The following is a 24,675-nucleotide window of genomic DNA, read 5'->3' as shown; positions in this document are numbered from 1 at the left end:
TGCATTTCAAATGCATAAAGTTGATGCCATGTTTGTCTTTCCTATTCTGTGTGTGACATGCATGTTGTTTGTGAAGGATAAGGGATTTACACACTCCAACAGAGGCTGATCGATCCTCCTGTATCAATTATATCAAACAGTATATATCACAAATATTGTGTGTCAGCTTGTTTAGAGGAAAAAATTTAGAACCAAAACAACCATAACCAACCTGGATTATAAGAATAGTTTTTAATGGTTATGGTATGTAAACTGATAGAGTACACAAAATATGTGTGTGTTGTGGAAAGGCGTTTGTGTGTGTCTTTGTAATCTTGCTGTGTCTGTGTGGACCTGTGCTGGTAATCCTGCTGTGTGTGTGCGCGCGTATGTATGTGCGTGCATGGTTTGTTTGTATGTGAGTATCTTCAGTGTAATCCTATGTCTGCGAGCATTTGTGCACGTGAATGGCTGTGAATGTTAAACCATACATGGCTTGTGGTTTAGCATCATTTCATGCCGTATGGCTACACAAGCACACACACTCCACGTGTGGGCAGGGTTTTGACATCATCATCACCATGGAAAGGAGATATGGGCGGGCGGTGCTTGGAAACATTTGGCTTGATCTCTAACTTTCCAGAGGCGTGGCTGAGGCAAGGGGATTGATGGGTTCAGAATTAGGATGAAGAATAGTCACATCCGAATTGTAGATGTTGTTCCAACCTAAACCAACTTTTAACATCTCATATCTAATCTTGGTAGATATTTTGAATCATCATAAGATAGGAATGTGAATCAATCCAGGTTTAAAACAGATAAGGTGTGGGTATTGACACCACAGAGACGTATGATGGATAATCAAAAGAAGTGGGTTTAATGATGGAGCCTGCAAGAGTCGCCCATGCTATAGTCGAGCGGATAGGCAGCACTATTTATAGCTAATCCTGTTTAAGCGAGGTCATGCTCTCTGTTCCTGAGACAGAGCAGTGGAGTTAAACACTAGCGTGCCATTGGGTGAAGACCCCCAAATGAGCTTTAAGTTCATCTATAAATCAAAAACCAATTCACACATGAATGTACCATAGAGGCTTCCACAGCTAATGTTGATTTAGATATAAACTTTTAGCCAAGGTCCTGTGACAAACATGCCACTTTGAGATAGATAGATAGATAGATAGATAGATAGATAGATAGATAGATAGATAGATAGATAGCACCTGTATCTTGGAAAATCGTTGGCCAATAGCAGCTGCTCTTAAATCCCGGGCTGCGCCTGTGACGCAAGTCTTCACAGACTCCAGCGCTGTGGGCGGGGCATCAGAGACTCCAGAGCTGTGGGCGGAGCTTGACAGAGCGAGTTGTGGATCCACGGCGCGCGGCGACTGATGCCAACTGGAATTGACGCTCACCAGTTCAGCGTGAGTACACATGCGATGTAATGCGTGATGATCATGCCTTATTATTCAATTGGTTAAAACATTTCCTTAGATTTGACATTGTAATGCATTCCAAGTCATAATTGATAGGCGATTTCTCCTTTAAAATCTTTAATGAATTTATCTTTACGTTATTACACTTATTTAGCATTTGATATTTAAAAAATAAATAATAGACTACGCAAAGATTGGACTTAACTTTGAAATTTCTTCCACTGTTTGCTTTTTGAGGTTTCATCAATAAAAATGTCTGCTCCTTGCCAAATGTTAAAAGTAAATGCTCTGGTTGTTGGTTAACATCGTCTGCGACATGTAAATGTCAACATATACATTATGCAACACAAATGGTGAATTTCAGAATAATGTTGGCAGTATGCAAAATAATCGTATCAAGTTAAGATTTTGTTTCATTACAAAAGATCAACGCGCAAACTAAACCGTGACATAAAGACACGATTGTCCATGTAAACTTCATGCTCGTGTAAAGCCCTCGCAACAGAGGGATCACTACAGTGATATCTGTGTCACCAGGAGGATTTTGCATTGATGCCACATTGACTTCATAACTGCTTTGTAACACATGCTTTGTGCTCCATAATGTGTGGGCTTGTGCTTGTTTAATCTTTGTATCTCATTTTTATACTTAAATGCGCGAAAATAATAGAAAATAAATGTAATATCATATTTATAAATGTTTTACTGACATACTGTGTGTGATATTGCTATAATTCGTGCAATTATTTGTTATCACGTGCCCTTTAATAAATATCTTTAGGCTACTAGTTTATATAACAGGGAAAATAAGATTGAGTAATTTCCTAATATTGCTTTTGAAGAAATTGAATAAAAAAGTATATTGGTATTATGTGGTATTTCTGCTTAAACAGCAAAAACACACAGTTCTGTGACTTATTTAGATAATAAAAATAAATTTTTATAGATATGTTTTTATTAAGCCCCCTAAAATGACAAGTTATTCCTGGCAAATATTAAATGAACATGTCTCACGTTGTTGCTCCCTTTAGACAGCAAGATTTCACTTCGAGCATCATGACTATATGTGTGACTCACACTTTCAACTCACAGGATGAGCAAATATAAAAATGCTCAGTTGTTTTTAACTCATTGTTGGGTACAATATGAACAAATCCATCCGCTTTTAATTATTTTAGAAAATTTCTAGAAAATTCTTGAATTTGATCCAAAATCTAAGCATATATATATATATATATATATATATATATATATATATATATATATATATATATATATATATATATATATTATTCAGTATTAATTATTGTCCAAAATACGAGAGTTTATGTAAACTTGCCGTTTCATTGTGCACAAGTTCAGAGTCAGACAAATTTGTTAAAAAATGGTCCCAAGCTGTCACGGTCCTACTATTTAGGTACAGATATGTATAAGGTGAATTGCCCTAATGTGGGATATCTTTTGAATTTCAGACTTGTGCTTTGTATTTGATTAATGCTTCACCCTCATATATCACTGGACATTTGAGAGGTCATGAATATATTTTTGTGATGCCATTTCACAATGTTTTTACAAACATTAGACCTTAGGGGTCCCACATTAGGCAGTGTCCCACTTTAGGGCAATTCTCCTACATATGGCTCCAATATGTTTCTTTGAGGTACTTATATGAGCTCTTTTGGTCTATAAGTGTACTCTTTGAAAGGGTACCACGCACCCCAGTGACCAATATAGGGAGCATTTTTTACCAGTGTTTGATAGGTCTTAAATAGGAATATTGGCATAATTTTATAATCTTTCACCCAAAATAACATTACTTGTAAAAACAGGTGTTTGCAAATCTTATGTAGTGTAGGAGTATATACTTCACCAGCATCTATTCCTTTACTTTAGCCATGGGGTTGTGCCTCACTACTGCCACAGATTGACTAATTAGATTAAGCGAGAAGCTTTCCTGAGATAATCATTCAGCAAGCCTTTTCCTCTAATGGAGACTGCTCCACAAGACTCTTCCCTGAATGTCATATCTTTGGGATTTTTTTGGGCCGTCACTTTGTAACAGAGGCTTTGTGTTGTTTGGGGTTATTATATGTGACAATGAGTGCAGTTCTTCTTAAGTAGCTATTTTCAAAGCAACACCTGTGACCGTGTCAGCATAGACGCTGTTTTTATGTCTTGCTGTTTTGTCACTTGCTTGCAGGAATGGATATGTTTGACAAATCTGTAAGTAATATATTTCATATTTTTCAAACATGTCTTTTCTAAACAATCATGTTGAGCTTTGGTGTAGTGGTGTGATTGTTTTAGTTATGAGATTGGCAAGTCAAAGTTGGATTTTGTTATTTTCCTCAGTGAATAAAACTGAATGCTTATAATGTGATATATATGCAGTGCCAGTTTCTAAACTCCAAACGTATCCATAATAACCAGAACCTGTTATGGTACCCATGACCTTTGAGAGGGATTTAGATGTCAAACAATAACTGTTCAGATGTAGCGCTACATAAGCCCTTGTACTGCTTTTAACAATCCCATAATTCATTGCAGATTTACCTAAGAATGAAATACATTAATGAATTTCTTTAACTTTTCATTTCTATAACTTTAAAGTCACTTCCAAAGCCTTTGGCAGCTTTCTTTAAGGAACATGATGGTTTTATGTAACAGGACTAATTTTAGATTTCCGTTCCTTAAGCAATCCTGACCAATCTTTCCACCGCAGGACCATTATGAAAACTGACTGTCACTTTCCATACCTATCAACATCATATTTAAACAGTGACATACTTCCTTATTCATTTGACAGTGGTATAACTTGATCTGGCACATTCGCGATGGTACAAGAATAAATTCATTATTTAGGTTGGCGACAGGGATGAGGGCAGTCAGATGTTCGACTTCAAGTGCTGAATGTTTCACATATGTTGACATCGGAATGACAGACCGTGTAATGGACTTGATATTCCGATGCAAACTGTAGTTAATTTAATTGCTGTTTTTTTTTTGGTTTTCAGATATAACTTGGTGCCCACCTGGTGACTTGAATATTCAGTGACTGATCAAACCAGGATGAGAGAAGACACACGGAGACATCAAATCCAGATGGCTTTCCGAGGACACCTAGTTTGTTGGAATACTCGCTGTTTGCACCCCTGAGGAATAAAGCCTGTTTATAGGACAATCTGGATATTTTTCCTGAAGATTTTGCCATATTTTGGTGTTCTTTAGAAAGAACAACATGGCCAGAAACTCATTTCGTGGGTCTAAGTACAGGGCGGAGGTCAATCATGATAGAGATTTTGGCTGCACGCTTAAAGAGCTACGCTCTCTTATGGAACTCAGAGGGACAGATGGATTACAGAGAATTCAGGAATGCTATGGAGATGTTCAGGGACTCTGCTCCAGGTTAAAATCATCACCAACAGAGGGTAAATATTACTTTTGTTACCAATGTTTTACTGTTTTTTGTATCTAACTGTATTTTGGTTAGTTTAGAGAGCAAAAAAAACGTTTTAACCTTTTAAGGCAAGCCAGTTTACTCTAAAACAACTTCTTTGCGGCTTGTAGCACAAAATCTTTTAAATAGTTTGTCACGGTATTAACAAAATAGAGATCACCAATGCAATCTGACAACAACTTTCCTCGTTTATAAATAATACATATTGCCCAAACCACACTACAAACTGTTTGGCCATGGCACATCCAAATTCTGAGGTAAACAGATTATGTTTCACAAAAAGGTGATTTTTTTTTAAAAGGTGGGAATATTTCTTCCATTAATGGTTCATCTACCCCTCCTTATGCTGTCTTTTAAAGCAGATTTAGTAAAGCGAAAATTCAAACCCCACAAAGGGCTGATCCTTGAATTCACCATTGTGCTCTTGAGAAAAGCACTTGTTCTTGTTGTTCTTGTAGTGTACTGTAATTACTTAGGATAAAGCATCGGCTAAATTAGTAATTAGTAGTTTCAGGGATCTTTTTTTAGATACTTGTGTAATCTGTTACCATGCATGTTTTTGGTCTAAAGGGAAGCAAATATCTAATTACTTTATAATTTTGATTAAGCAAATAAAGTTTATCCAGGTCTTTGCCATATTTCCAGTCAAAATATGAACTAATATGTTTATTTTTATGACAATAAAAGTCTTTGAATAAGATATTTGTGACCTTATCTGTGAAATCCAGGCTAAAGTCATAATCTAATTTTAAGCTCAAGAGAATCAAAGTTTAATTTTAAGATATTGATTTTGATCTTTGACATGACCTTACTCAGTCAATATTTAATTTTTTTTATTTTGTGTTATTTGTTTTACAAATGACTTACCTGTGAGCTTTTTTTTTTTTAATTCACTCGCCCTCATAATCTTTAACTCATTCGCCACCAGACTTTTTTTGAAAAGTTGCCCGCCAGCATTTTTTGTGATTTTCACAAAAGAAACTTACAGAAAAATATTCTTCTAAAAATATATAAACATGCAAATATATCAAATAAAAGAACAGACTCTCTGCTTTCAAACAAACAAACAATAAACTCATAAATATGGGTATTTTTCTTCCAAAAAAATTTTTTAGCAAAGCTGAAATAATTGCATTTTGTTAAAGGAATTTTGTTAGAGATCTTCAGAACGATTATCAAAACATAAATGCAGTGTAAAATTTAAAAATATTTGTATAAATTATGGAAGAGCACCATCTAATAACCCTAAAACCTCATCAGTAACACTTTTTTTTATAGAAATGTTTGTTTTTAAATGACAAAATATCTTGTCAATGGCGGGGAAAGAGTTAATCAAAAAACTAATCTCCTCCCCTCCTCAAAACGATCTCTAGTCTCTTTACTTCCAGTCATATGGTAAGGCAGGTGGACAGGGCCTGGGAAAAGATTGCAGTGATTAGCAAATAACAACATGACCCAACTTCAAACGATCCAATCAATTCTCAAAGGACGAATTTAAGTCCAGCCCTACATTTTGTCATTTCAAAAGAAGTTTCGCTTGGATAAACATCATGACCATAGATATGTATAAAGGCTAGATTGCTCGCCCGCGCTGCTGGCCAATTGAGTTGAACGTCCGCATTTGGCGGCCATCTTACCACAGGGCACTCGCTTACTCGTAGCATTGCGTTTGATGGAGCATGTACCCCTAAATGACCACAACTTGCTCAATTCTCCACCGATTTTCAAACGGTTTGGTTTGTTATAAACATCAGAGATGTACCCATGACACTGCATACTTAATGAATAATTTTCATAAATTATTGTAAAAGCATCCAGAATTATAGCCACGTTAATAATGTTTGTAAGAAACCAAACCGTTTGAAAGTTTGTAAGTTATGGTCATTTAAAAGTACCTGCACCATTAAACACAATGCTACGAGTGAGCGAGCTATCTGAGGAAAGATGGCCGCCAGGCGATGACGTTAGAGACTCCGCCGTAAAACATCTAGCCTTTATACATATCTATGGTCATGACGGTAAAACAGGCAATTGCTTTCTTACCGTTTCATTGTGTCTTTTAAGATATCAAGGCTGTTTTTCACGGTTTTCAGGCAGGGTCACATATTTACCTCAGTGTGTTCTTAGGTAGCCATTAGAGTGCACATTTAGAAATTATTTTTGCTACTTTCTATTTTATTATCCAGGGTTCCCATGGGTCCTTGAAATCTTTGAAAGTTTGTGAATCTGGGGGAAATAATTCAAGGCCCTGGGAAGTTTTTGAAAATATACGTACATAGATACAGGTCATTAAAAGTGCTCGAATCTATTTTATGCAAGAAGTTTTCTGGAAAAAAATCCATATTATTCCCTGTGTAGTGTAGGATAATATCATAAAAATTCTAGACTTTTTAAGCACACGTGCTAAACTGTTCACTTTAAATGCTTATATCTTCTGTATGCGAATGTTGATTCATTCTAAAATGCTTTTTTGCATCGTTGTGTTTGACACATGAAAACGTCTCGGGATACGTATGTAACTGTTGTTCCCTAAGAAGGGAATGAGATGCTGCGTCTCCCTTGTCATACTTCCTGCGTTACTGTAATGCCGTCTTTGGCAATATTTCAGAAAGCGATATACTTCCTTGCTCACGCGTCACTCTGTCTTTGTCATTAAGCCTCACCATTGATTGAATTTGATATACACATTCAGACGCACGTACCCCTGGAGACGTCCCCAAAGTGTCACCGCAGTGACGCAGCGCAAGTTCCCTCAAAAGGGAACTGTAACAATCTATCTTAAAAGGTAACATGATGTAACCTTGCTCTCACTGGAAATGTGTCCCCACATTTACTCCTTAAATTTGAGGGTATTGGACCTGGAAAGTCCATGAAAGGTCCTTGAATTTGAAGTTAACTAAGGTGTGGGATCCCTGATTAACCCTTGAACAGTTTTTTGTATGTCAAACAGCTCTCCGTTGTTATTTAACTGCATATTATTTTGTCTTACTGTGCACCTTGAAATATTTGACATTTATTACTGTGTTTGACTTATATTTGGGACAAGATTATCAAGGTGAACATCTGGATATTGGAGTCCATCCTCTTTTTTAACATATAAACCATTCAAATCATTTATCCACAATCAGCTTATGTTTCCCTTGATAATTCCACCAAAATATGCTTTTACATTTATCATTTTAAAAATATAGTTTTATCTTATTCAAGTTTGTGCGTTGTGTTTGATTTGCATCGTCTTATCCTTCTGTGCGGACACATCTGGTTTTGTTATGTGCCATAACAGACAGTTGTATTTGTGACAGGTGGGGCACATGTAATCCCGCTCACCTCAAACTGCGGCTCAGAGCTCCGCCTCACTTTAATCCCACTGGCACAGGGTTTACGTTCGCATTTGCCCTTGCCAGCAGTGGGCAAACCTTTGTGGAGATCGAGTAGCATTTTGTAATTGAGCAAAAAAAAGAAAGACCAGGATTACACTGTGTTACTGTTCATGTTCTTTTGGAAGAATTTTTTTTACCTTGAACTGTTAACCCCAATTTTTATAGAGTTACATGAGTGTTTTTAACTATATCTACTGTAGTGATTATTTAAAGGTATAGTTCACACAAAAATGAAAATCATAATTTAATCACTCTCATGTTGTTACAAACCTGTATAAATATCTTTGTTCTACTTAACACAAAGGAAAATATTTGCAATGAAGCAGGAAACAGAAGCACCATTGACTTTCATATTAGAACAAATAATACTATGGGAGTCAATGGTCCTCAAAAAACGGTTTGGTTACAAAAATTGCTCAAAATATCTTCCTTTGTGTTCAGCAGAATACAGGTTTGTAACAACATGAGGATGAGTAAATGATGACAGAATTTATATTTTTAAGTCAGTGTTTCCCAACCTTTTTTCTGCCACGGCACAGTTTTGATAAGTAAAAAAATAATACAGCACACCACTATACCAAAAAGCATTAAAAGAAACGCACAAACCTCTATTGCAATGCTTAAATGACTTGTTAAACTAGAATATTTTACTATATTAAATGAAGTACTCACATTCAATGCAATTACACTTGTTTTGATGAACACAAAGATTATATCCTGGCTGGAATTGATGACATTGACACACGCAGTTGTGATTTTTAATTTTTCCACGGCACACCAAACAAGCTGTCACGGCACACTAGTGTGCCACGGCACAGTGGGAAACACTGTTTTAAGTGATCATCTAAATTTCACTGCAAAAAGTCATGGGTTTAAACCCAGGGAAACCATATACTTTAAAAGAAAACACAGTTTTGCCAATGGTAGGGACAGTTTAAAGGGACACTTCACCCATTTGCATTAAAGGAATATTAAATTTTCTTAAAAGAAAAATCCAGATAATTTACTCACCATCATGTCATCCAAAATGTTGATGTCTTTCTTTGTTCAGTCGAGAAGAAATTATGTTTTTTGAGAAAACAATGCAGGATTTTTCTCATTTTAATGGACTTTAATAGACACCAACAATTAACACCTAACTCAACACGTAACAGTTTTTTTCAACGGAGTTTCAAAGGACTATAAACAATCCCAAACGAGGCATAAGGGTCTTATCTAGCAAAACGATTGTCATTTTTGACAAGAAAAACAACAAACATACACTTTTAAAGCACAACTTCTCGTCTAGATCCGGTCGTGATGCGCCAGCGTGCCCCACGCAATACGTCATGACGTCAAGAGGTCACAGAAGACGAACGCGAAACTCCGCCCCAGTGTTTGAAAGACGACCGTTCCTACGTTGTTGTATGTCAACTGATACTAATTAATGTCTTTGTGTCAGTTTATTGTTTACAATGGTCTGCAAATGTGCGTTTTATATATGTAACACATTACCTCCCTACGTCACTACGCATTTACGTTAGGTCGCGCTGGATCGGATCTAGACGAGAAGTTGTGCTTTAAAAGTGTATATTTGTTATTTTTCTTGTCAAAAATGACAATCGTTTTGCTAGATAAGACCCTTATGCCTCGTTTGGGATTGTTTATAGTCCTTTGAAACTCCGTTGAAAAAAACTGTTACGTGTTGAGTTAAGTGTTAATTGTTGTTGTCTATTCAAGTCCATTAAAATGAGAAAAATCCTGCAATGTTTTCCTCAAAAAACATAATTTCTTCTCGACTGAACAAAGAAAGACATCAACATTTTGGATGACATGGTGGTGAGTAAATTATCTGGATTTTTCTTATAAGAAAATTGAATATCCTTTAAGCTTTGTATAGAACCCCAGTCATGTTTTTGAATAGTCATGCATCATTTCCTCAGTTGCCACTGAGACAGGAGAAATACAGATTTCAGTGTTGCACTTCTTTCTTTCAATGATGTAAAAAGCATAATTTTGCATCATTGAAAGCAGGAAGTACAATATCTTTGTTGAGCGGGTGAGACTACAAACACCCCTTTTCTCGGTCAAATAGGCACCAAATTCGAAATGTTTGTTACATTTCGACTACAAATATGATGCACTTTCAATAAAGATGAATGTTTCTACGGGTGAAATGCTCCTTTAATGACAAACGTTTTTGTAATAAAATCCATAGTAATATTTTTTCTGCTCTTTCTCATTTTCTAGGTCTAAGTGGTCATTCTGATGACATTGCGAGAAGAAAAGAAGAATTTGGAAAGAATTTTATACCTCCTAAAAAGCCAAAGACTTTCCTTCAGTTAGTATGGGAAGCATTGCAGGACGTGACTCTAATTATTTTGGAAGTTGCAGCCATAATATCTTTAGGCCTTTCCTTCTATAAACCTCCTGATACAGAGAGAGAATGTGAGTATTTCAGGGGGGTTTGTTATGAATAATATGCCTTGATTTCTTTTGCTCAGTTGTTCTGTTGAATGACCATGACCTGGAACAAATAGAAACTGTAGCATGACCTCAGGGTCATGTTCAACTCCTATAATGTATTCAAGCTTATGAAAGTGATTTTACCTTGTGTACATTTAAAGGTGCATTGTGTAACTTTTAAAAGGATCTCTTGACAGAAATGCAATATAATATTTATATTATTAGTGGTGTATAAAGAACTTACAAAGTGAATTGTATTGTTTCTATTACCTTAGAATGAACTGTTTTTATCTAAATACACAGCGGGTCCCCTTACATGGAAGTCGCCGTCATGTTTCTACAGTACCCCTAAACAGACAAATTGCTCCATAGAGTGCATTTGTCACTACGTTGTCTCAGATGATGACGTGTTTGTCTTGTGACAGCTACCACAGCTTCTCTATGCATTTTGAAAGGGAAGGGTGAGCAGTGGACTGAGCTGTTGGTTGCAATTCACAGTCTCACCACTAGATGTCGCTAAAAATATACACTGTGCACCTTTAACAGTTCAAATACATTCAGGTTTATTTCCTCTAAATGTTAGAGTATCCGGCAACCATCCCATCCAGCCGAATTGGCTCAACCTAAATCAAGCTTACGTTTAGGGCAGGACTGTCTATTTGTTTGACCAATGGCAGACAGAGGATGTATTTAAAGGAAATCTGTTAAAAAACAGCCATTATTTTTGCAAAACCAATAATTGTTTTACAGTTTACAACTGTGTTATTGGTGCAGACTGTGGTAGGGCAGCTGGAGGACTTGAAGATGAAGGAGAAGCAGAAGCGGGCTGGATCGAGGGAGCTGCCATTTTGTTGTCCGTCGTCTGCGTGGTACTCGTGACAGCGTTTAATGACTGGAGTAAAGAGAAGCAGTTTCGGGGGCTACAGAGCCGCATTGAACAGGAGCAGAGGTTCACCGTGGTCCGAGCCGGGCAGGTCGTTCAGATTCCTGTAGCTGAGATTGTTGTTGGAGACATCGCTCAAGTTAAATATGGTAATGTAATACTTTCAAGATTTTGTTAAAATGCACAGGTCTTATTGTAAATGATTTATCTTTGCACTTATAATTTTTATAAAAAAAAAACATCTGTCCTCCACAGGTGACCTCCTTCCTGCAGACGGTGTGTTAATCCAAGGCAATGATCTAAAAATTGACGAGAGCTCGCTCACCGGAGAATCTGACCATGTCAAAAAAACTTTGGACAAAGACCCTATGCTTCTTTCAGGTTGAGTCTCCGTTTTACTAAATCAATCATGAAGTGTAAATAATGGTAACAATAAGATTTTGTGATTTTCTTTAAAAAGTAATACATATATAATATTTGTGAGGCTAGTATGGCTTGTTATGCTCCCACTGTCAGAAAAAAATGGTCCCTAGCTGTCACTGATGCGCTTTACCATTTCAAGTACATCTTTGCACCTACGGAGTTCATATTAAAGGTACAAAAGTTGTACCTTTTTGTCACTGGGACGGTAGAGATGCGCGATAATTTGCATGCGATCTCATCAGTGAAGCGGTTCCTTGATTAGTAGTAAATCGCAATCAGCTGCTTTCAGATGGAGCGGCATTTACTACACAAAGCCTACTGATAGATTATCGCAGGGCCTATTATAAGTGAACTTAGGCTTTGTGCAGTAAATGCGGCTCCAGCTGAAAGCAGTTGATGGCGATTTACTACTAATCAAGGTACCGGCTTCACTGAAGAGATGCGCAATGACTATCGCATGCAAATTATCGCGCATCCCTATACGGTACCTATTAAAAAGGTATCAACATGTACATTTTAGGTCCAAAAATGTACTTTTTGAAAAGGTATTTCCCCAGTGACAACTTTCATGTACCTTTGTTCTCAGAGTGTAGTACCTCAGAGGTAGATATTGGAACTAAGTGTATACATATCTGTACCTAAATGGTTTTAAAATCTAGAAGGAATTAGAAAAGTTTGACTCTTTAAAGGACTGCAGGTGATTTTTGACTAACATACTTGTTGACCTCAGGCACACATGTGATGGAGGGCTCTGGCAAGATGCTGGTGACTGCCGTGGGCATCAACTCTCAGACCGGCATCATCTTCACTCTGCTCGGAGGAGGGGGAGATGAGGACAGTGAGAGTAAAAAAGAGGAGAAAGAGAAGAAAAAGAGGGAGAAAGAGGAGAAGAAGAAAGAACAGGAGAGAAAAAAGAAGGAGAAGAAAGAGAAAAAGAAAAGTAGGAGTTCTAAAATGCATTTCCAAAAGTTTAAGTATCCCCCTTCCAACCAAACGTCCAGTTATTTGGCCATGTAAAAAATGAATGTATATCCAGAAAAATATGGAAACTTTGGAAATATTTAAAACTTGCTCAACCCAAAATGAAAATTCTGTCATCATTTACTAACTAAAAAAGTTTCTTTATTCTGTGAAACACAAAAGAAGATATTTTGATAAATGATGGTAAGCACATAGCTGACAGTACCTATTGACTTTCATAGTAGGATAAACAAATACTATGGAAGTCAATTTGCTTACCATCTTTTATCAAAATATATTTTATTGTGTGGTTAGCAGATTGAAGAAACTCATACAGGTTAAGAACAACATGAGTAAAAAGGTCAGAATTTTCATTTTTGGGGGAACTACTCCTTTAAATATAATATTCAGATATCAAGTTTTAAGTATGCAAATTGGACTGGGATACGATAAAAGCACATTCAGTGAGAAATCCTGTCTCTTGCAAAATTCACAAATATCTGATAGGTCTATCTCGTGTGTTCAACAGACAAAAAGCACGAGGAAACAGAAAGAAAGAAAGGTGAGTATAAGCATTACTTATCTTTAAGTCCATTTTAGATGCTGGTCTCATAATGTGTAATGTTTTAGTGTTTTAGAGGTTTTTCTCCTATTTGTAAATTGTAAAAGTGTCGTCTGAACATATGGTTCAAGGCAGGGGCTAAAAGACAAAGACAGGTGCTCTTCACTGTTTTCATGGTGATTAGCAAGATTAAGAAGATTAAGGCCTTTGACTGGACTGCTCTGCTTTTTCCTCTTGTCCATACACGGATACACACAGGCATATAAACATTCACAATAAACAATCTCAGTCTCTATTTCAGAAAATTCCCTTTGTAGTGCATATATTTTCAAATCCCGATAAGCAATAGTCGTCATTTTACCATCTAGGTTAACTATAGACCCGATGTGGGTCCTAACTGGGTCACCCAAGTGAGCCCCAGATAAGATCCCCATTTTGAGCCCATTCTGTACCCCTGTAGCCCATGTGTAATATTGACATGTTTGTTGATTATGAGTAACCCACTTCTGGACAAAATAAACTTGACAGCCCAAATTTTGCCTTGTTTGGACGGCTATCAGACGTTTTTTAAATGTAAAATTGCTTGCAGAGCAACCCAGTCTCACATAGTTGTGAATGAATAGCACAAAGTGTAAAAACCGTGCAATACATATGCCAAATTCCAATTTTGTGTGCATATGATACGCCAGTCCTTCCCATTCAATTAAACGGCGCATCTTTTTTGGTCGTTTTATTTATTGGTTTCTCAATTTTTTTGCTGTTTTTTACCATTGTCACTTGGGTTTAGAGTTAGAACTATTTGTTACATAAAAATGACATCCAAACCCCAATTCTAACCCCAACTCCAAGCGACCATGGCTTAAAAATAGAGAAAAACATGGAGAAACCTGTATATTAAATAACCTCCTTAAGCAAATCTTAAATCTAACCCTAAAAAAAAATTGAGAAACCAATAAATAAAACAACACAAAAAAAATTGTCATTTGAGTGAATGGGAAGGACAGGAGTATCATATGCACGCCAAATTCCAATGTTTTTGTCTATTTTTAAGCCATGGTCGCTTGGAGTTGGGGTTAGAATTGGGGTTTGGGTTAGGATGTCATTTTTACGTAACAAAAAGTTGTTCTAACCCCAAACCCAAGCGACAATGGTAAAAAACAGCAAAAAAATTCAGAAACCAATAAATAAAAAGACAAAAAAAGATGCGCCATTTAAATGAATGGAAAGGACTGGCGTATCATATGCACTTCGTATCATATGAATTTTACACTTTGTGCTATTTATACGCATCTACATGAGACTGGGTAGGTGCGCAGAGATGTTTAGTGTAAAAAATAGTAGTGTTCTTTGAGCATACTAAAATCACATTGATATAAACATTCAGATAAGGATGGAGGCAGGGTGGAGATGGACCCCCTTCACAGCGACGATGAAAGTGAAGATGAATTGAAAAAAAACAAGATACCAAAGAAAGAGAAATCAGTACTTCAAGGAAAGCTTACCAAACTAGCCGTACAAATTGGAAAAGCAGGTGATTTTATTTCATTTGTATTCAAAAGTATCATAATATTAAACATGAATTCACAAGTAAAAGACAATCAAGGTGATTTGTTTTTTGCCAGGTCTCTTCATGTCAGCCATCACGGTCATCATTCTTATAGTTCTCTTTCTGGTGGACACCTTTTGGGTTCAGGGGCTTCCCTGGATCAAAGACTGTACTCCCATCTACATCCAGTTTTTTGTCAAGTTCTTCATTATTGGTGTCACTGTGCTGGTCGTCGCCGTGCCCGAGGGTCTCCCACTTGCTGTTACCATCTCATTGGCTTATTCTGTAAAAGTAAGTGGTCTGTTAATAAAAAAAGGGCGGGCCGGATGTTTGGAAGCTTACTACTGTACTAAACTAACTTTATGTATACAGTCTCCGAAGACAATTGCTCACTTTCATTTATGTGTAATTTAGTACCTGAACTTCTGAAAAGCAGTAATATCTTTGTCATTCTATGTAGAAAATGATGAAGGACAACAACCTGGTGAGACATCTGGACGCTTGTGAGACGATGGGCAATGCCACTGCAATTTGCTCTGATAAAACAGGCACTTTAACCATGAATAGAATGAAAGTGGTTCAGGTGTATATCGCAGACAGACACTACAAGAAGATTCCAGAACCGGATCTGATTCCAGGCAGAGTCATGAACCTGCTCATCAAAGGCATCGGTGTTAACTGTGCATACACTTCCAAAATCATGGTAAGAAATTATGTATTTGTGTGAATGTAGGGATAACTTCGCACAATTTATCATCTTATTAAACCCAGGGTTATGAAGTATTTAAGTTGTATAATGTATACAATGTTAAAATGACGTTGTGCTAAAAAAATGAACAATACTGTATATTCCATTAAAATCTTTAAAGTCCATATTTGTATTTGAGCCTAAAGCCCTGTATACACGGCACAATTTTTTGCTGTCCCAGACGAAATATTTCCATCGTGAAACAATCGTCGCGATTTATGTGATTGTGGCTTTTAAAGAGACATTTTCCAGCTCCCCTAGAGTTAAACATTTGATTTTTACCATTTTGGAATCCATTCAGCCGATCTCCGGGTCTGGCGCTACCACTTTTAGCATAGCTTAGCATAATCCATTGAATCTGATTAGACCATTAGCATTGCGCAGAAAAATGACCAATCAGTTTCGATATTTTTCCTAATTAAAACTTGACCCTTCTGTAGTTACATCGTGTACTAAGACCGATGGAAAATTAAAAGTTGTGATTTTCTAGGCAGATATGGCTAGGAACTATACTCTCATTCTGGTGTAATAATCAAGGAATTTGTTGCTGTAACATGGCTGCAGCAGGCGTAGTGATATTTTGCACTGCCCGATAATAGTCCCCTTGGTTACTTTCAATAGCAGGGGAAAGTTTAAACGCTACATGTTGCACAGTGTGATAAAGTAATGATCTTATAGGATGGCAAAAATCCTGCAGTGTTTCCCGGGCTTTAAGGCTTAGCTTTTAATTTGTAACATTTATTATTTAAGGTTTTACTAAATGAATCCTTTTCGTTTGTCTAGCCTCCTGAGAAAGATGGCGGTCTGGCCCGTCAAGTTGGGAACAAAACCGAATGTGCCTTGCTGGGTTTTTCCCTTGACTTAAGAAAAGATTACCAAACTATTCGCAATGAGTATCCTGAGGAAAAACTGTACAAAGTGTACACCTTCAACTCGGTCAGAAAATCCATGAGCACAGTCTTGAAAAACTCTGATGGAAGTTATCGTATGTTCAGCAAAGGAGCTTCAGAAATTCTTCTTAAAAAGTAAGCATACATTTGAACCCAAATAAGAATGTATCTCAGTTTGTGTTTCGTGTTGATATATGATAAGTTCAGATGAGATTGTACTTTTTTAAAATAGCAAATAGGTTTTAGTTACATCACGGCGAAATAGGATTTGATTGGACAAAAATCTGCAGTGCAGGATGAGTCATCAAAATTCTTCTTCTGTTTTTCCAGACTGTAATTCTGTAATTTGTCATCATTTTGTTGAAGCACATAAGCCATACATTTTGATTTTATTAGTTGTTTAAAGGGACACTCCACTTTTTTTGAAAATAGACTTATTTTCCAGCTGCCCTAGAGTGAAACATTTGATTTGTATCATTTTGGAATCCATTCAGCTGATCTCCGGGTCTGGCAGTACCACTTTTAGCATAGCTTAGCATAATCCATTGAATCTGATTAGACCATTAGCATCGCGCTAAAAATAACCAAAGAGTTTCGATATTTTTCCTATTTAAAACTTTGAATTTTCTGTAGTTCTGTAGATTTTCTAGGCCGATAAGGCTAGGAACTATACTCTCATTCTGGTGTAATAATCAAGGACGTTGCTGCCGTAACATGGCTGCAGGAGGCGCAATGTTACGCAGCACCCGAAAATAGTCCCCCTGGTAACTTTCAATAGCAAGGGACTATTTTCGCGCACTGCGTAATATCATCGCAACTTTTAATTCTCCATCTTGCAGGATTTAGCTGCGGAGGAGTGAAGTTTTAAATAGGAACAAACAATATTGAAACTCTTTGGTTATTTTTGGGCACCATGCTAATGGTCTAATTAGATTCAATGGATTATGCTAAGCTATGCTAAAAGTGGTACCGCCAGACCCGGAGATCGGCTGAATGGATTCTAAAATGGTAAAAATCAAGATAGATAGATAGATAGATAGATAGATAGATAGATAGATAGATAGATAGATAGATAGATAGATAGATAGATAGATAGATAGATAGATAGATATCACTTCCACTAATCTATATTTTCCCAGGTGTTGTCAAATCTTGTCAACCAATGGTGATGCCAAAGTCTTCAAGCCCAGGGATCGAGAGGACGTTGTGAAAAACGTGATCGAGCCCATGGCCTCAGAGGGCTTGAGGACCATCTGCTTGGCTTACAGGGACTTTCCCATCTCAGATGGGGAACCTGACTGGGACAATGAGACGGATATCTTGACCGGACTCACCTGCATTTGTGTAGTGGGCATTGAGGATCCTGTTCGACCAGAGGTACCTGCTCACTCAAACAAAAAAAAATCCTCTGCATTCACATTGATGATAACAAATACATCTGTCTCGTATTCCAACCACTGGCAGTCATTCTAAAAACGATTGTTGCCCCAGTTTCAAATAGCGCATGCTTTTCCTTCCATGGTGATACATTTACATCACCATGTGTTTGTTCACACCTAACCCCTGCGTGATATAAACATCACAGGTCCCAGATGCTATTAAGAAGTGTCAGCGAGCAGGCATCACAGTGCGCATGGTCACCGGGGACAATATCAACACAGCCCGAGCCATTGCAACCAAATGCGGCATTCTCCATCCCAGTGACGACTTCCTGTGTATTGAGGGCAAAGAGTTCAACAAGCGGATACGCAATGAACTGGGAGAGATTGAGCAAGAACGCATAGACAAGATCTGGCCTAAGTTACGAGTGCTTGCAAGATCTTCCCCCGCCGATAAGCACACACTGGTGAAAGGTAATGAGGGCGAAGTTTATGACATCACTGTCACCAAATCATTACATTACAGTCTATATTTTATCAGTATGTATGTGTGTTCCTGGGATCGAACCCATGACTTTTTGATGCTCACGCAATCTCTACCAAGTGAGCTATTTATAACATACAAAACATTTCTTGTGAAGGTATAATCGACAGCACCATTGTTGAACAAAGACAAGTAGTCGCCGTTACAGGAGACGGAACCAACGATGGCCCTGCTCTAAAAAAAGCCGATGTCGGATTTGCAATGGTATTTTCAGATTATTGACACTTTTTTGAAAGACATTACTAGCCTAACACTGTAGTTCAGTGTTGTTATGACACATCAAAGAAAGAAGATAGCACATACATTGTTAATGACATTTGACATTGATTAGTTTTGTCTCTTCAGGGTATTGCTGGTACAGATGTGGCTAAAGAAGCATCAGACATTATCTTGACAGATGATAACTTCACCAGCATTGTGAAAGCTGTGATGTGGGGGAGAAATGTCTACGATAGTATCTCCAAGTTTCTTCAGTTTCAGCTGACGGTCAACGTTGTGGCTGTCATCGTGGCATTTACTGGAGCTTGTATCACACAGGTCAGGATTTTACAACCTTTTCCCAATTCTATCCTAAAGGGATAGTTCACCCAAAAATGAAAATTCTGTCATCATTTACTCATGCTCATGTTGTTACAAACCTGTATGAGGGTCAATGATGTGACGTTAATTATTTTGTGTCCGTATGGTTCAATTAAATGTAAAAGGGTTAAAATTTCTAAATAACTTTGCAGATTACTTGCATGCATTCTCTTTTTTGAAGTCTAAAATTTCTGGTTTTATTTCATTTTGAAAGAATATTTGGGGGATAATTGCAAAAATGTCAATATGGTGTAACTGGTCTGTGTCAATTGGTGTATTAAAAAAAAACTAGTATTTTTTTTAAATGAAAATATAAATATATTCATAAAAAATGTGGAATAAAATATAATCATCTAATTTAGTGTAATATGATTATTTTATTTAAATTTTTAAATTTGTCAAAGATTATTTAGAAAACAGAGCTGTTTTTAACATATGTCATGACAAATATTACAAAAACGCATTAAAATTTACATTTAGAAATACATTTTGAAAAAACTAATACATTTTTCTTTTTTTTTGATGATTACACTTACATGCCATCAAGGTGGATAAAATATGTAAGATTTCTCATTCTTTGGCGAAATTGGCGGTTACACCATTTGACATTTTCAGGTTTATTCAGTCTAAACCTTTATAAAAATTGTGCTAAAGGTCATTTTTTATTACATAAAATTAAAATAAATACACCATGAGCGAAATAAACCTGATGCATGCTTTTTTTTAAAAAGGTTTTTGAATTTCTCATCTTGCCAAACCGTTTATGTCACTGACCCATAAATGTCTTTGTTCTGATGAACACAAAGGAAGATATTTTTAGGTATGTTTGGAATCAGAAGCACCATTCACTTTGATAGTATTCTTTCTTCCTACTATGGAAGTTAAAGGATTAGTCAATTTTCTTAAAAGAAAAATCCAGATAATTTACTCACCACCATGTCATTCAAAATGTTGATGTCTTTCTTTGTTCAGTCGAGAAGAAATTATGTTTTTTGAGGAAAACATTGCAGGATTTTTCTCATTTTAATGGACTTTAATGGACATCAACACTTAACACTTAACTCAACACATAACAGTTTTTTTTAACGGAGTTTCAAAGGACTATAAACGATCCCAAACGATGCATAAGGGTCTTATCTAGCGAAACGATTGTAATTTTTGACAAGAAAAATAAAAAATATGCTCTTTTAAACCACAACTTTTCGTCTAGGTCCCGCCCAGGGAGACCTCACGTAAATGCGTAGTGACGTAGGGAGGTCATGTGTTACATATATAAAATGCACATTTGTGGACCATTGTAAACAATAAACTGACACAAAGACATTAATTAGTATCATTCGACATACAACAACGTCGGAACGGTCCTCTTTCAACACACTTGTAAACACTGGGGCGGAGTTTCGCGTTCGTCCTCTGTGACCTCTTGACATCATGACGTATCGCGTGAGGTCACGCTGACACTTTCAGGACCGGAGGAAGACGAGAAATTGTGGTTTAAAAGTGTACATTTGCCACTTTTCTTGTCAAAAATGACAATCGTTTCGCCAGACAAGACCCTTATGCCTCATTTGGGATCGTTTATGGTCCTTCGAAACTCCGCCGAAAAAACCGCTACGTGTTGAGTCAAGTGCCAAGTGTTGGTGTCCATCAAAGTCCATCAAAATGAGAAAAATCCTGCAATGTTTTCCTCAAAAAACACAACCTCCTCTGGACCGAACAAAGAAAGACATCCACATTCCGGACGACATGATGGTGAGCAAATTATCTGGATTTCTCTTTTAAGGAAATGGAATATTCCTTTAATGGTGCTTCTGATCGGTTTGGTTACAAACTTACCTAAAAAATATCTTCCTTTAATTAGAATTTTCATTGTTGGGTGAACTATCCCTTTAATTTGATGCATCTTTTTTGCATCTGTATGCAAACACTTAGTTTCATTTCCATACATTTATGCATTTGGCAGACACTTTTATCCAAAGCAACTGATAGTATATTTAAGCTACATTTACATCAGTATGTGTGTTCCCTGATAATCAAACCCATGACCTTTGTGCAGCTAATGCAATGTTTTACCAACTGAGCTACAGGAACGCTTCACCCACCCTTTAACTTCCCATCATGCCTTCCATTTTTAACATTGTTATTTTCAAACTTCACATAGGACTCCCCACTCAAAGCTGTGCAGATGCTGTGGGTGAATTTAATCATGGACACGTTTGCGTCGCTGGCGTTAGCGACGGAGCCTCCCACCGAAGCTTTGCTGTTACGGAAACCTTACGGTCGCAACAAGCCCCTCATTTCCCGAACCATGATGAAGAACATCCTTGGAAACGCCGTATATCAGCTGACCATCATCTTCACCCTGCTGTTTGCCGGTGAGCATCCTATACTAAGAGCATTCGAGCGGAGTGAGCTATGCAGAAAGCAGCTACAATGGTCACAAAATAGTCCCAAGTTGTCACTGGGGCGGTACCCTTTGAAAACGTGCACTTTTGTACCTAAAGAGTTCATATTAGTACCTCAAAGGTACCAAATATTGGTGCATCTTTTTTTAAAGGATACTGCCCCAGTGACAGCTTGTGGGACACTTTTTTGACTTTATCTGACAATGTAATGTATTCTCACAGGTGAGCAGATCTTTGACGTTGACAGTGGTAGGAACACACCACTGCATTCTTCTCCTTCGGAGCACTACACCATCCTCTTTAACACCTTTGTGATGATGCAGCTCTTCAACGAGATTAACGCTCGGAAGATCCACGGAGAGAGAAATGTTTTCGAGGGGATCTTTAATAACTTAATCTTCTGCACGATTGTGTTCGGGACATTTGTTATCCAGGTATTTCACATTTCAATCGTTTATGATGTGAACCCCACGTCAGTTCTTTCTTTCAGCAATAATTCTGATTTCCAACACGGTGATCTTTTTATAGATCATAATTGTGCAGTTTGGAGGGAAGCCTTTTAGCTGCGTAGGTCTCAGTGTTGACCAGTGGCTCTGGTGTGTCTTCCTTGGCTTCGGTTGTCTTTTGTGGGGTCAGGTAGGCTTTCAAAAACATCCTTTTTGATGTAAACCTTACAGACCATATTCTTAATGAAAAATCCTCTTATTCACAGTTGGTTACTACTATTCCCACGAGCCGACTGAAGTTCCTGGTGACAGCAGGTCATGGAACACAGAAGGAAGAGATCCCTGAGGAAGAACTGGAGGAGATGGAAGACCTGGATGAAATTGACCATGCTGAGATGGAGCTCAGAAGAGGACAGGTTTTGTGGTGTAGGGGTCTAAACAGAATTCAGACACAGGTACTGTGTTAACATCTGAATATATCTGAAACATCTCTAAGTGTCCAACCTTGTTATTTTGATTGTTACATCCGATTTCCATTTTTTCCTCAGATACGTGTGGTTAATGCTTTTCGAGATGCCATGTCACCCTACGAAGGCCTGGAGACGCCAGAGTCTCGCAGCTCCATCCACAACTTCATGAGCTACCCGGAATTCCGTATTGAGGATTCTGTAATAACCATCCCACTCATCGATGACACGGACCCTGAGGATGATGCGCCTACTAAACGCAACACTGATCCTCCCTTACTTCCTCCGGTTTCATCTTCAGCTAATCAAAACAATAATGCCACTAATAGCAAGGCCTACCATCACCATCAAGATCTAGCAAAGACCATCTACCCACAGGCTCCTGGAAGTCCGCTTCACAGCCTAGAGACTTCACTTTAATCCTTTACCAAAAATATGTGAAGACCACGTCCACAACCACATGCGAGGGAGAATTATGGACATTGGTTTTGGTCCTGTGTCTGCCTGGAGACCTGGCAATGGTAGCAAAACTTGACAGTGTTGCATCTTAAAAAACAACTAATTTATTTTATTTATTACTTCCCCTAGATCTTTTTCAATTAAATATTTTGATATGAGGTTTACTTTCTGTTGTTATAGTTGTATTTGTTTGCAGTTAAGGAAAGTTCTTATTTTGGGATTAAGATGTAGTTGCATTGCATTGTGAACATACAAACACTTTTTTGAAAGTGCACTATTTGCCTAAAAAAATATGATTTTTCTTTTAAGAAAGATAGGAATTGTTAGAAGGTCTAAATTACTGTAAATTAAGAATTTATATACACGTAATGCTTTGCCATTACATAATTCTAGATGTTATGGTATATCTGTTACTGTTGGATGCAGTCCTCTTATATAAATAATACATTTAATAAATATTACACACTGAACATGAATTAATGTTATGAAATATTAATAATAATTTATTAGATTTACAGTGTTACATTTTGGGAAAACATTTGTTACTTTTATTTTTTTTTAAATGAACCAAATAAGGACATACTCTATGTAGTTCAAGGTAGCTACAATAAAAGTTACAGTAATCATTTACAGTTACAGTCATAGGTTTTTTGGTGTATTTATTAATGTTGGCCCACCATATCCCTAAAACAACAGACATCAGCACAAATAAGCAACACAAGATGCAACTGTATAAAATAGTGTAATGAAAATTTGTGTTTTTGTTGGAGATACAGTTAATTGTGGGTACATTTATAGAGGACATTTAGAAGACTTTTTTAAGATCTCAAATAAATATGTGGTGTCCCCAGAGTATGTACGTGAAATTTAAGCTTAAAGTACTATATAGATAATGCACTTAATGGCTGTGCAGTGGTAGGATAGTGCAGATTAAGGGGCGGTATTATCCCCTTCTGACATCACAGAGGGAGACAAATTTCAACCTATTTTTTGCTTGCAGATAATGGTTTACCAAAACTAAGTTACTGGCTTGGTCTTTTTCACATTTTCTAGGTTGATAGAAGCACTGGGGACCCAATTATAGCACATGGAAAAAGTCATTTTTTGTGATATGTCCCCTTTAAAATTATTTCAACTGAATTACCGAGAGGACATAGCCTCTTTTTGGATGTATACACAATAAACAATATAGAGTAAGGTTAACAAAAGAGCTGAATATGAAAGATTTGATGTGAATTTGTTGGTCAATTTTGTTTGTTTTGCTGTAGTTTCATTCCTCTTTTGGGAATGAATATTTTTCCATTTGTTCATGGAATATGATTTTTTATTGTAATTAATGTCTGGTTATCTAAGAATATGTAAATAGTTATTGTGATTCAATTTACATTGTAAAGTCTTCAAGTTGTGTATATGGTTTTTGTCAATAAATATGAATATTTAGCTCAACTTAATGATTGGTTTTACTGAGTTAGACCTTGATGGGCTGGAATATCAACACTTAAAGTAAAATATACATGCAAATAATCATAGATGTCCTAACATGAACTTATTATAAATTAATTCTTTTGCATATTACTAAATACTAAAGGCCATTAACATAAAATTACACCTGACAAATAGGCCAGCATGTATAACTTTCCGCCTGAGATAAAGCAGGCCTGTTCGATATCATGCGTGGTTCCGCAGCTTG

At 36.9% G+C, this 24,675-nt stretch overlaps 1 protein-coding gene across 1 annotated transcript; it reads left to right on the top strand.

Moving 5' to 3' along the window:
• The first annotated feature begins 1,152 nt into the window (after positions 1-1,152).
• On the top strand, positions 1,153-24,441 carry atp2b1b (ATPase plasma membrane Ca2+ transporting 1b). The gene is made up of 20 exons (XM_073868720.1): positions 1,153-1,400; positions 4,427-4,840; positions 10,479-10,676; positions 11,469-11,726; positions 11,833-11,958; positions 12,731-12,940; positions 13,490-13,522; positions 14,907-15,053; positions 15,145-15,359; positions 15,529-15,771; positions 16,600-16,841; positions 17,846-18,083; positions 18,292-18,559; positions 18,727-18,833; positions 18,975-19,166; positions 21,370-21,583; positions 21,836-22,047; positions 22,142-22,249; positions 22,326-22,514; positions 22,608-24,441. The coding sequence occupies exons 2-20, from the start codon at positions 4,651-4,653 to the stop codon at positions 22,944-22,946; spliced, it is 3,729 nt and encodes a 1,242-aa protein (XP_073724821.1). The 5' UTR covers positions 1,153-1,400; positions 4,427-4,650; the 3' UTR covers positions 22,947-24,441.
• The last annotated feature ends 234 nt before the right edge of the window (positions 24,442-24,675 follow it).

This window comes from Misgurnus anguillicaudatus, chromosome 6, assembly GCF_027580225.2.
Source record: "Misgurnus anguillicaudatus chromosome 6, ASM2758022v2, whole genome shotgun sequence".
Classification (NCBI taxonomy): Eukaryota; Metazoa; Chordata; class Actinopteri; order Cypriniformes; family Cobitidae; genus Misgurnus; species Misgurnus anguillicaudatus.
This window is presented reverse-complemented; position numbering and strand designations above follow the sequence as displayed.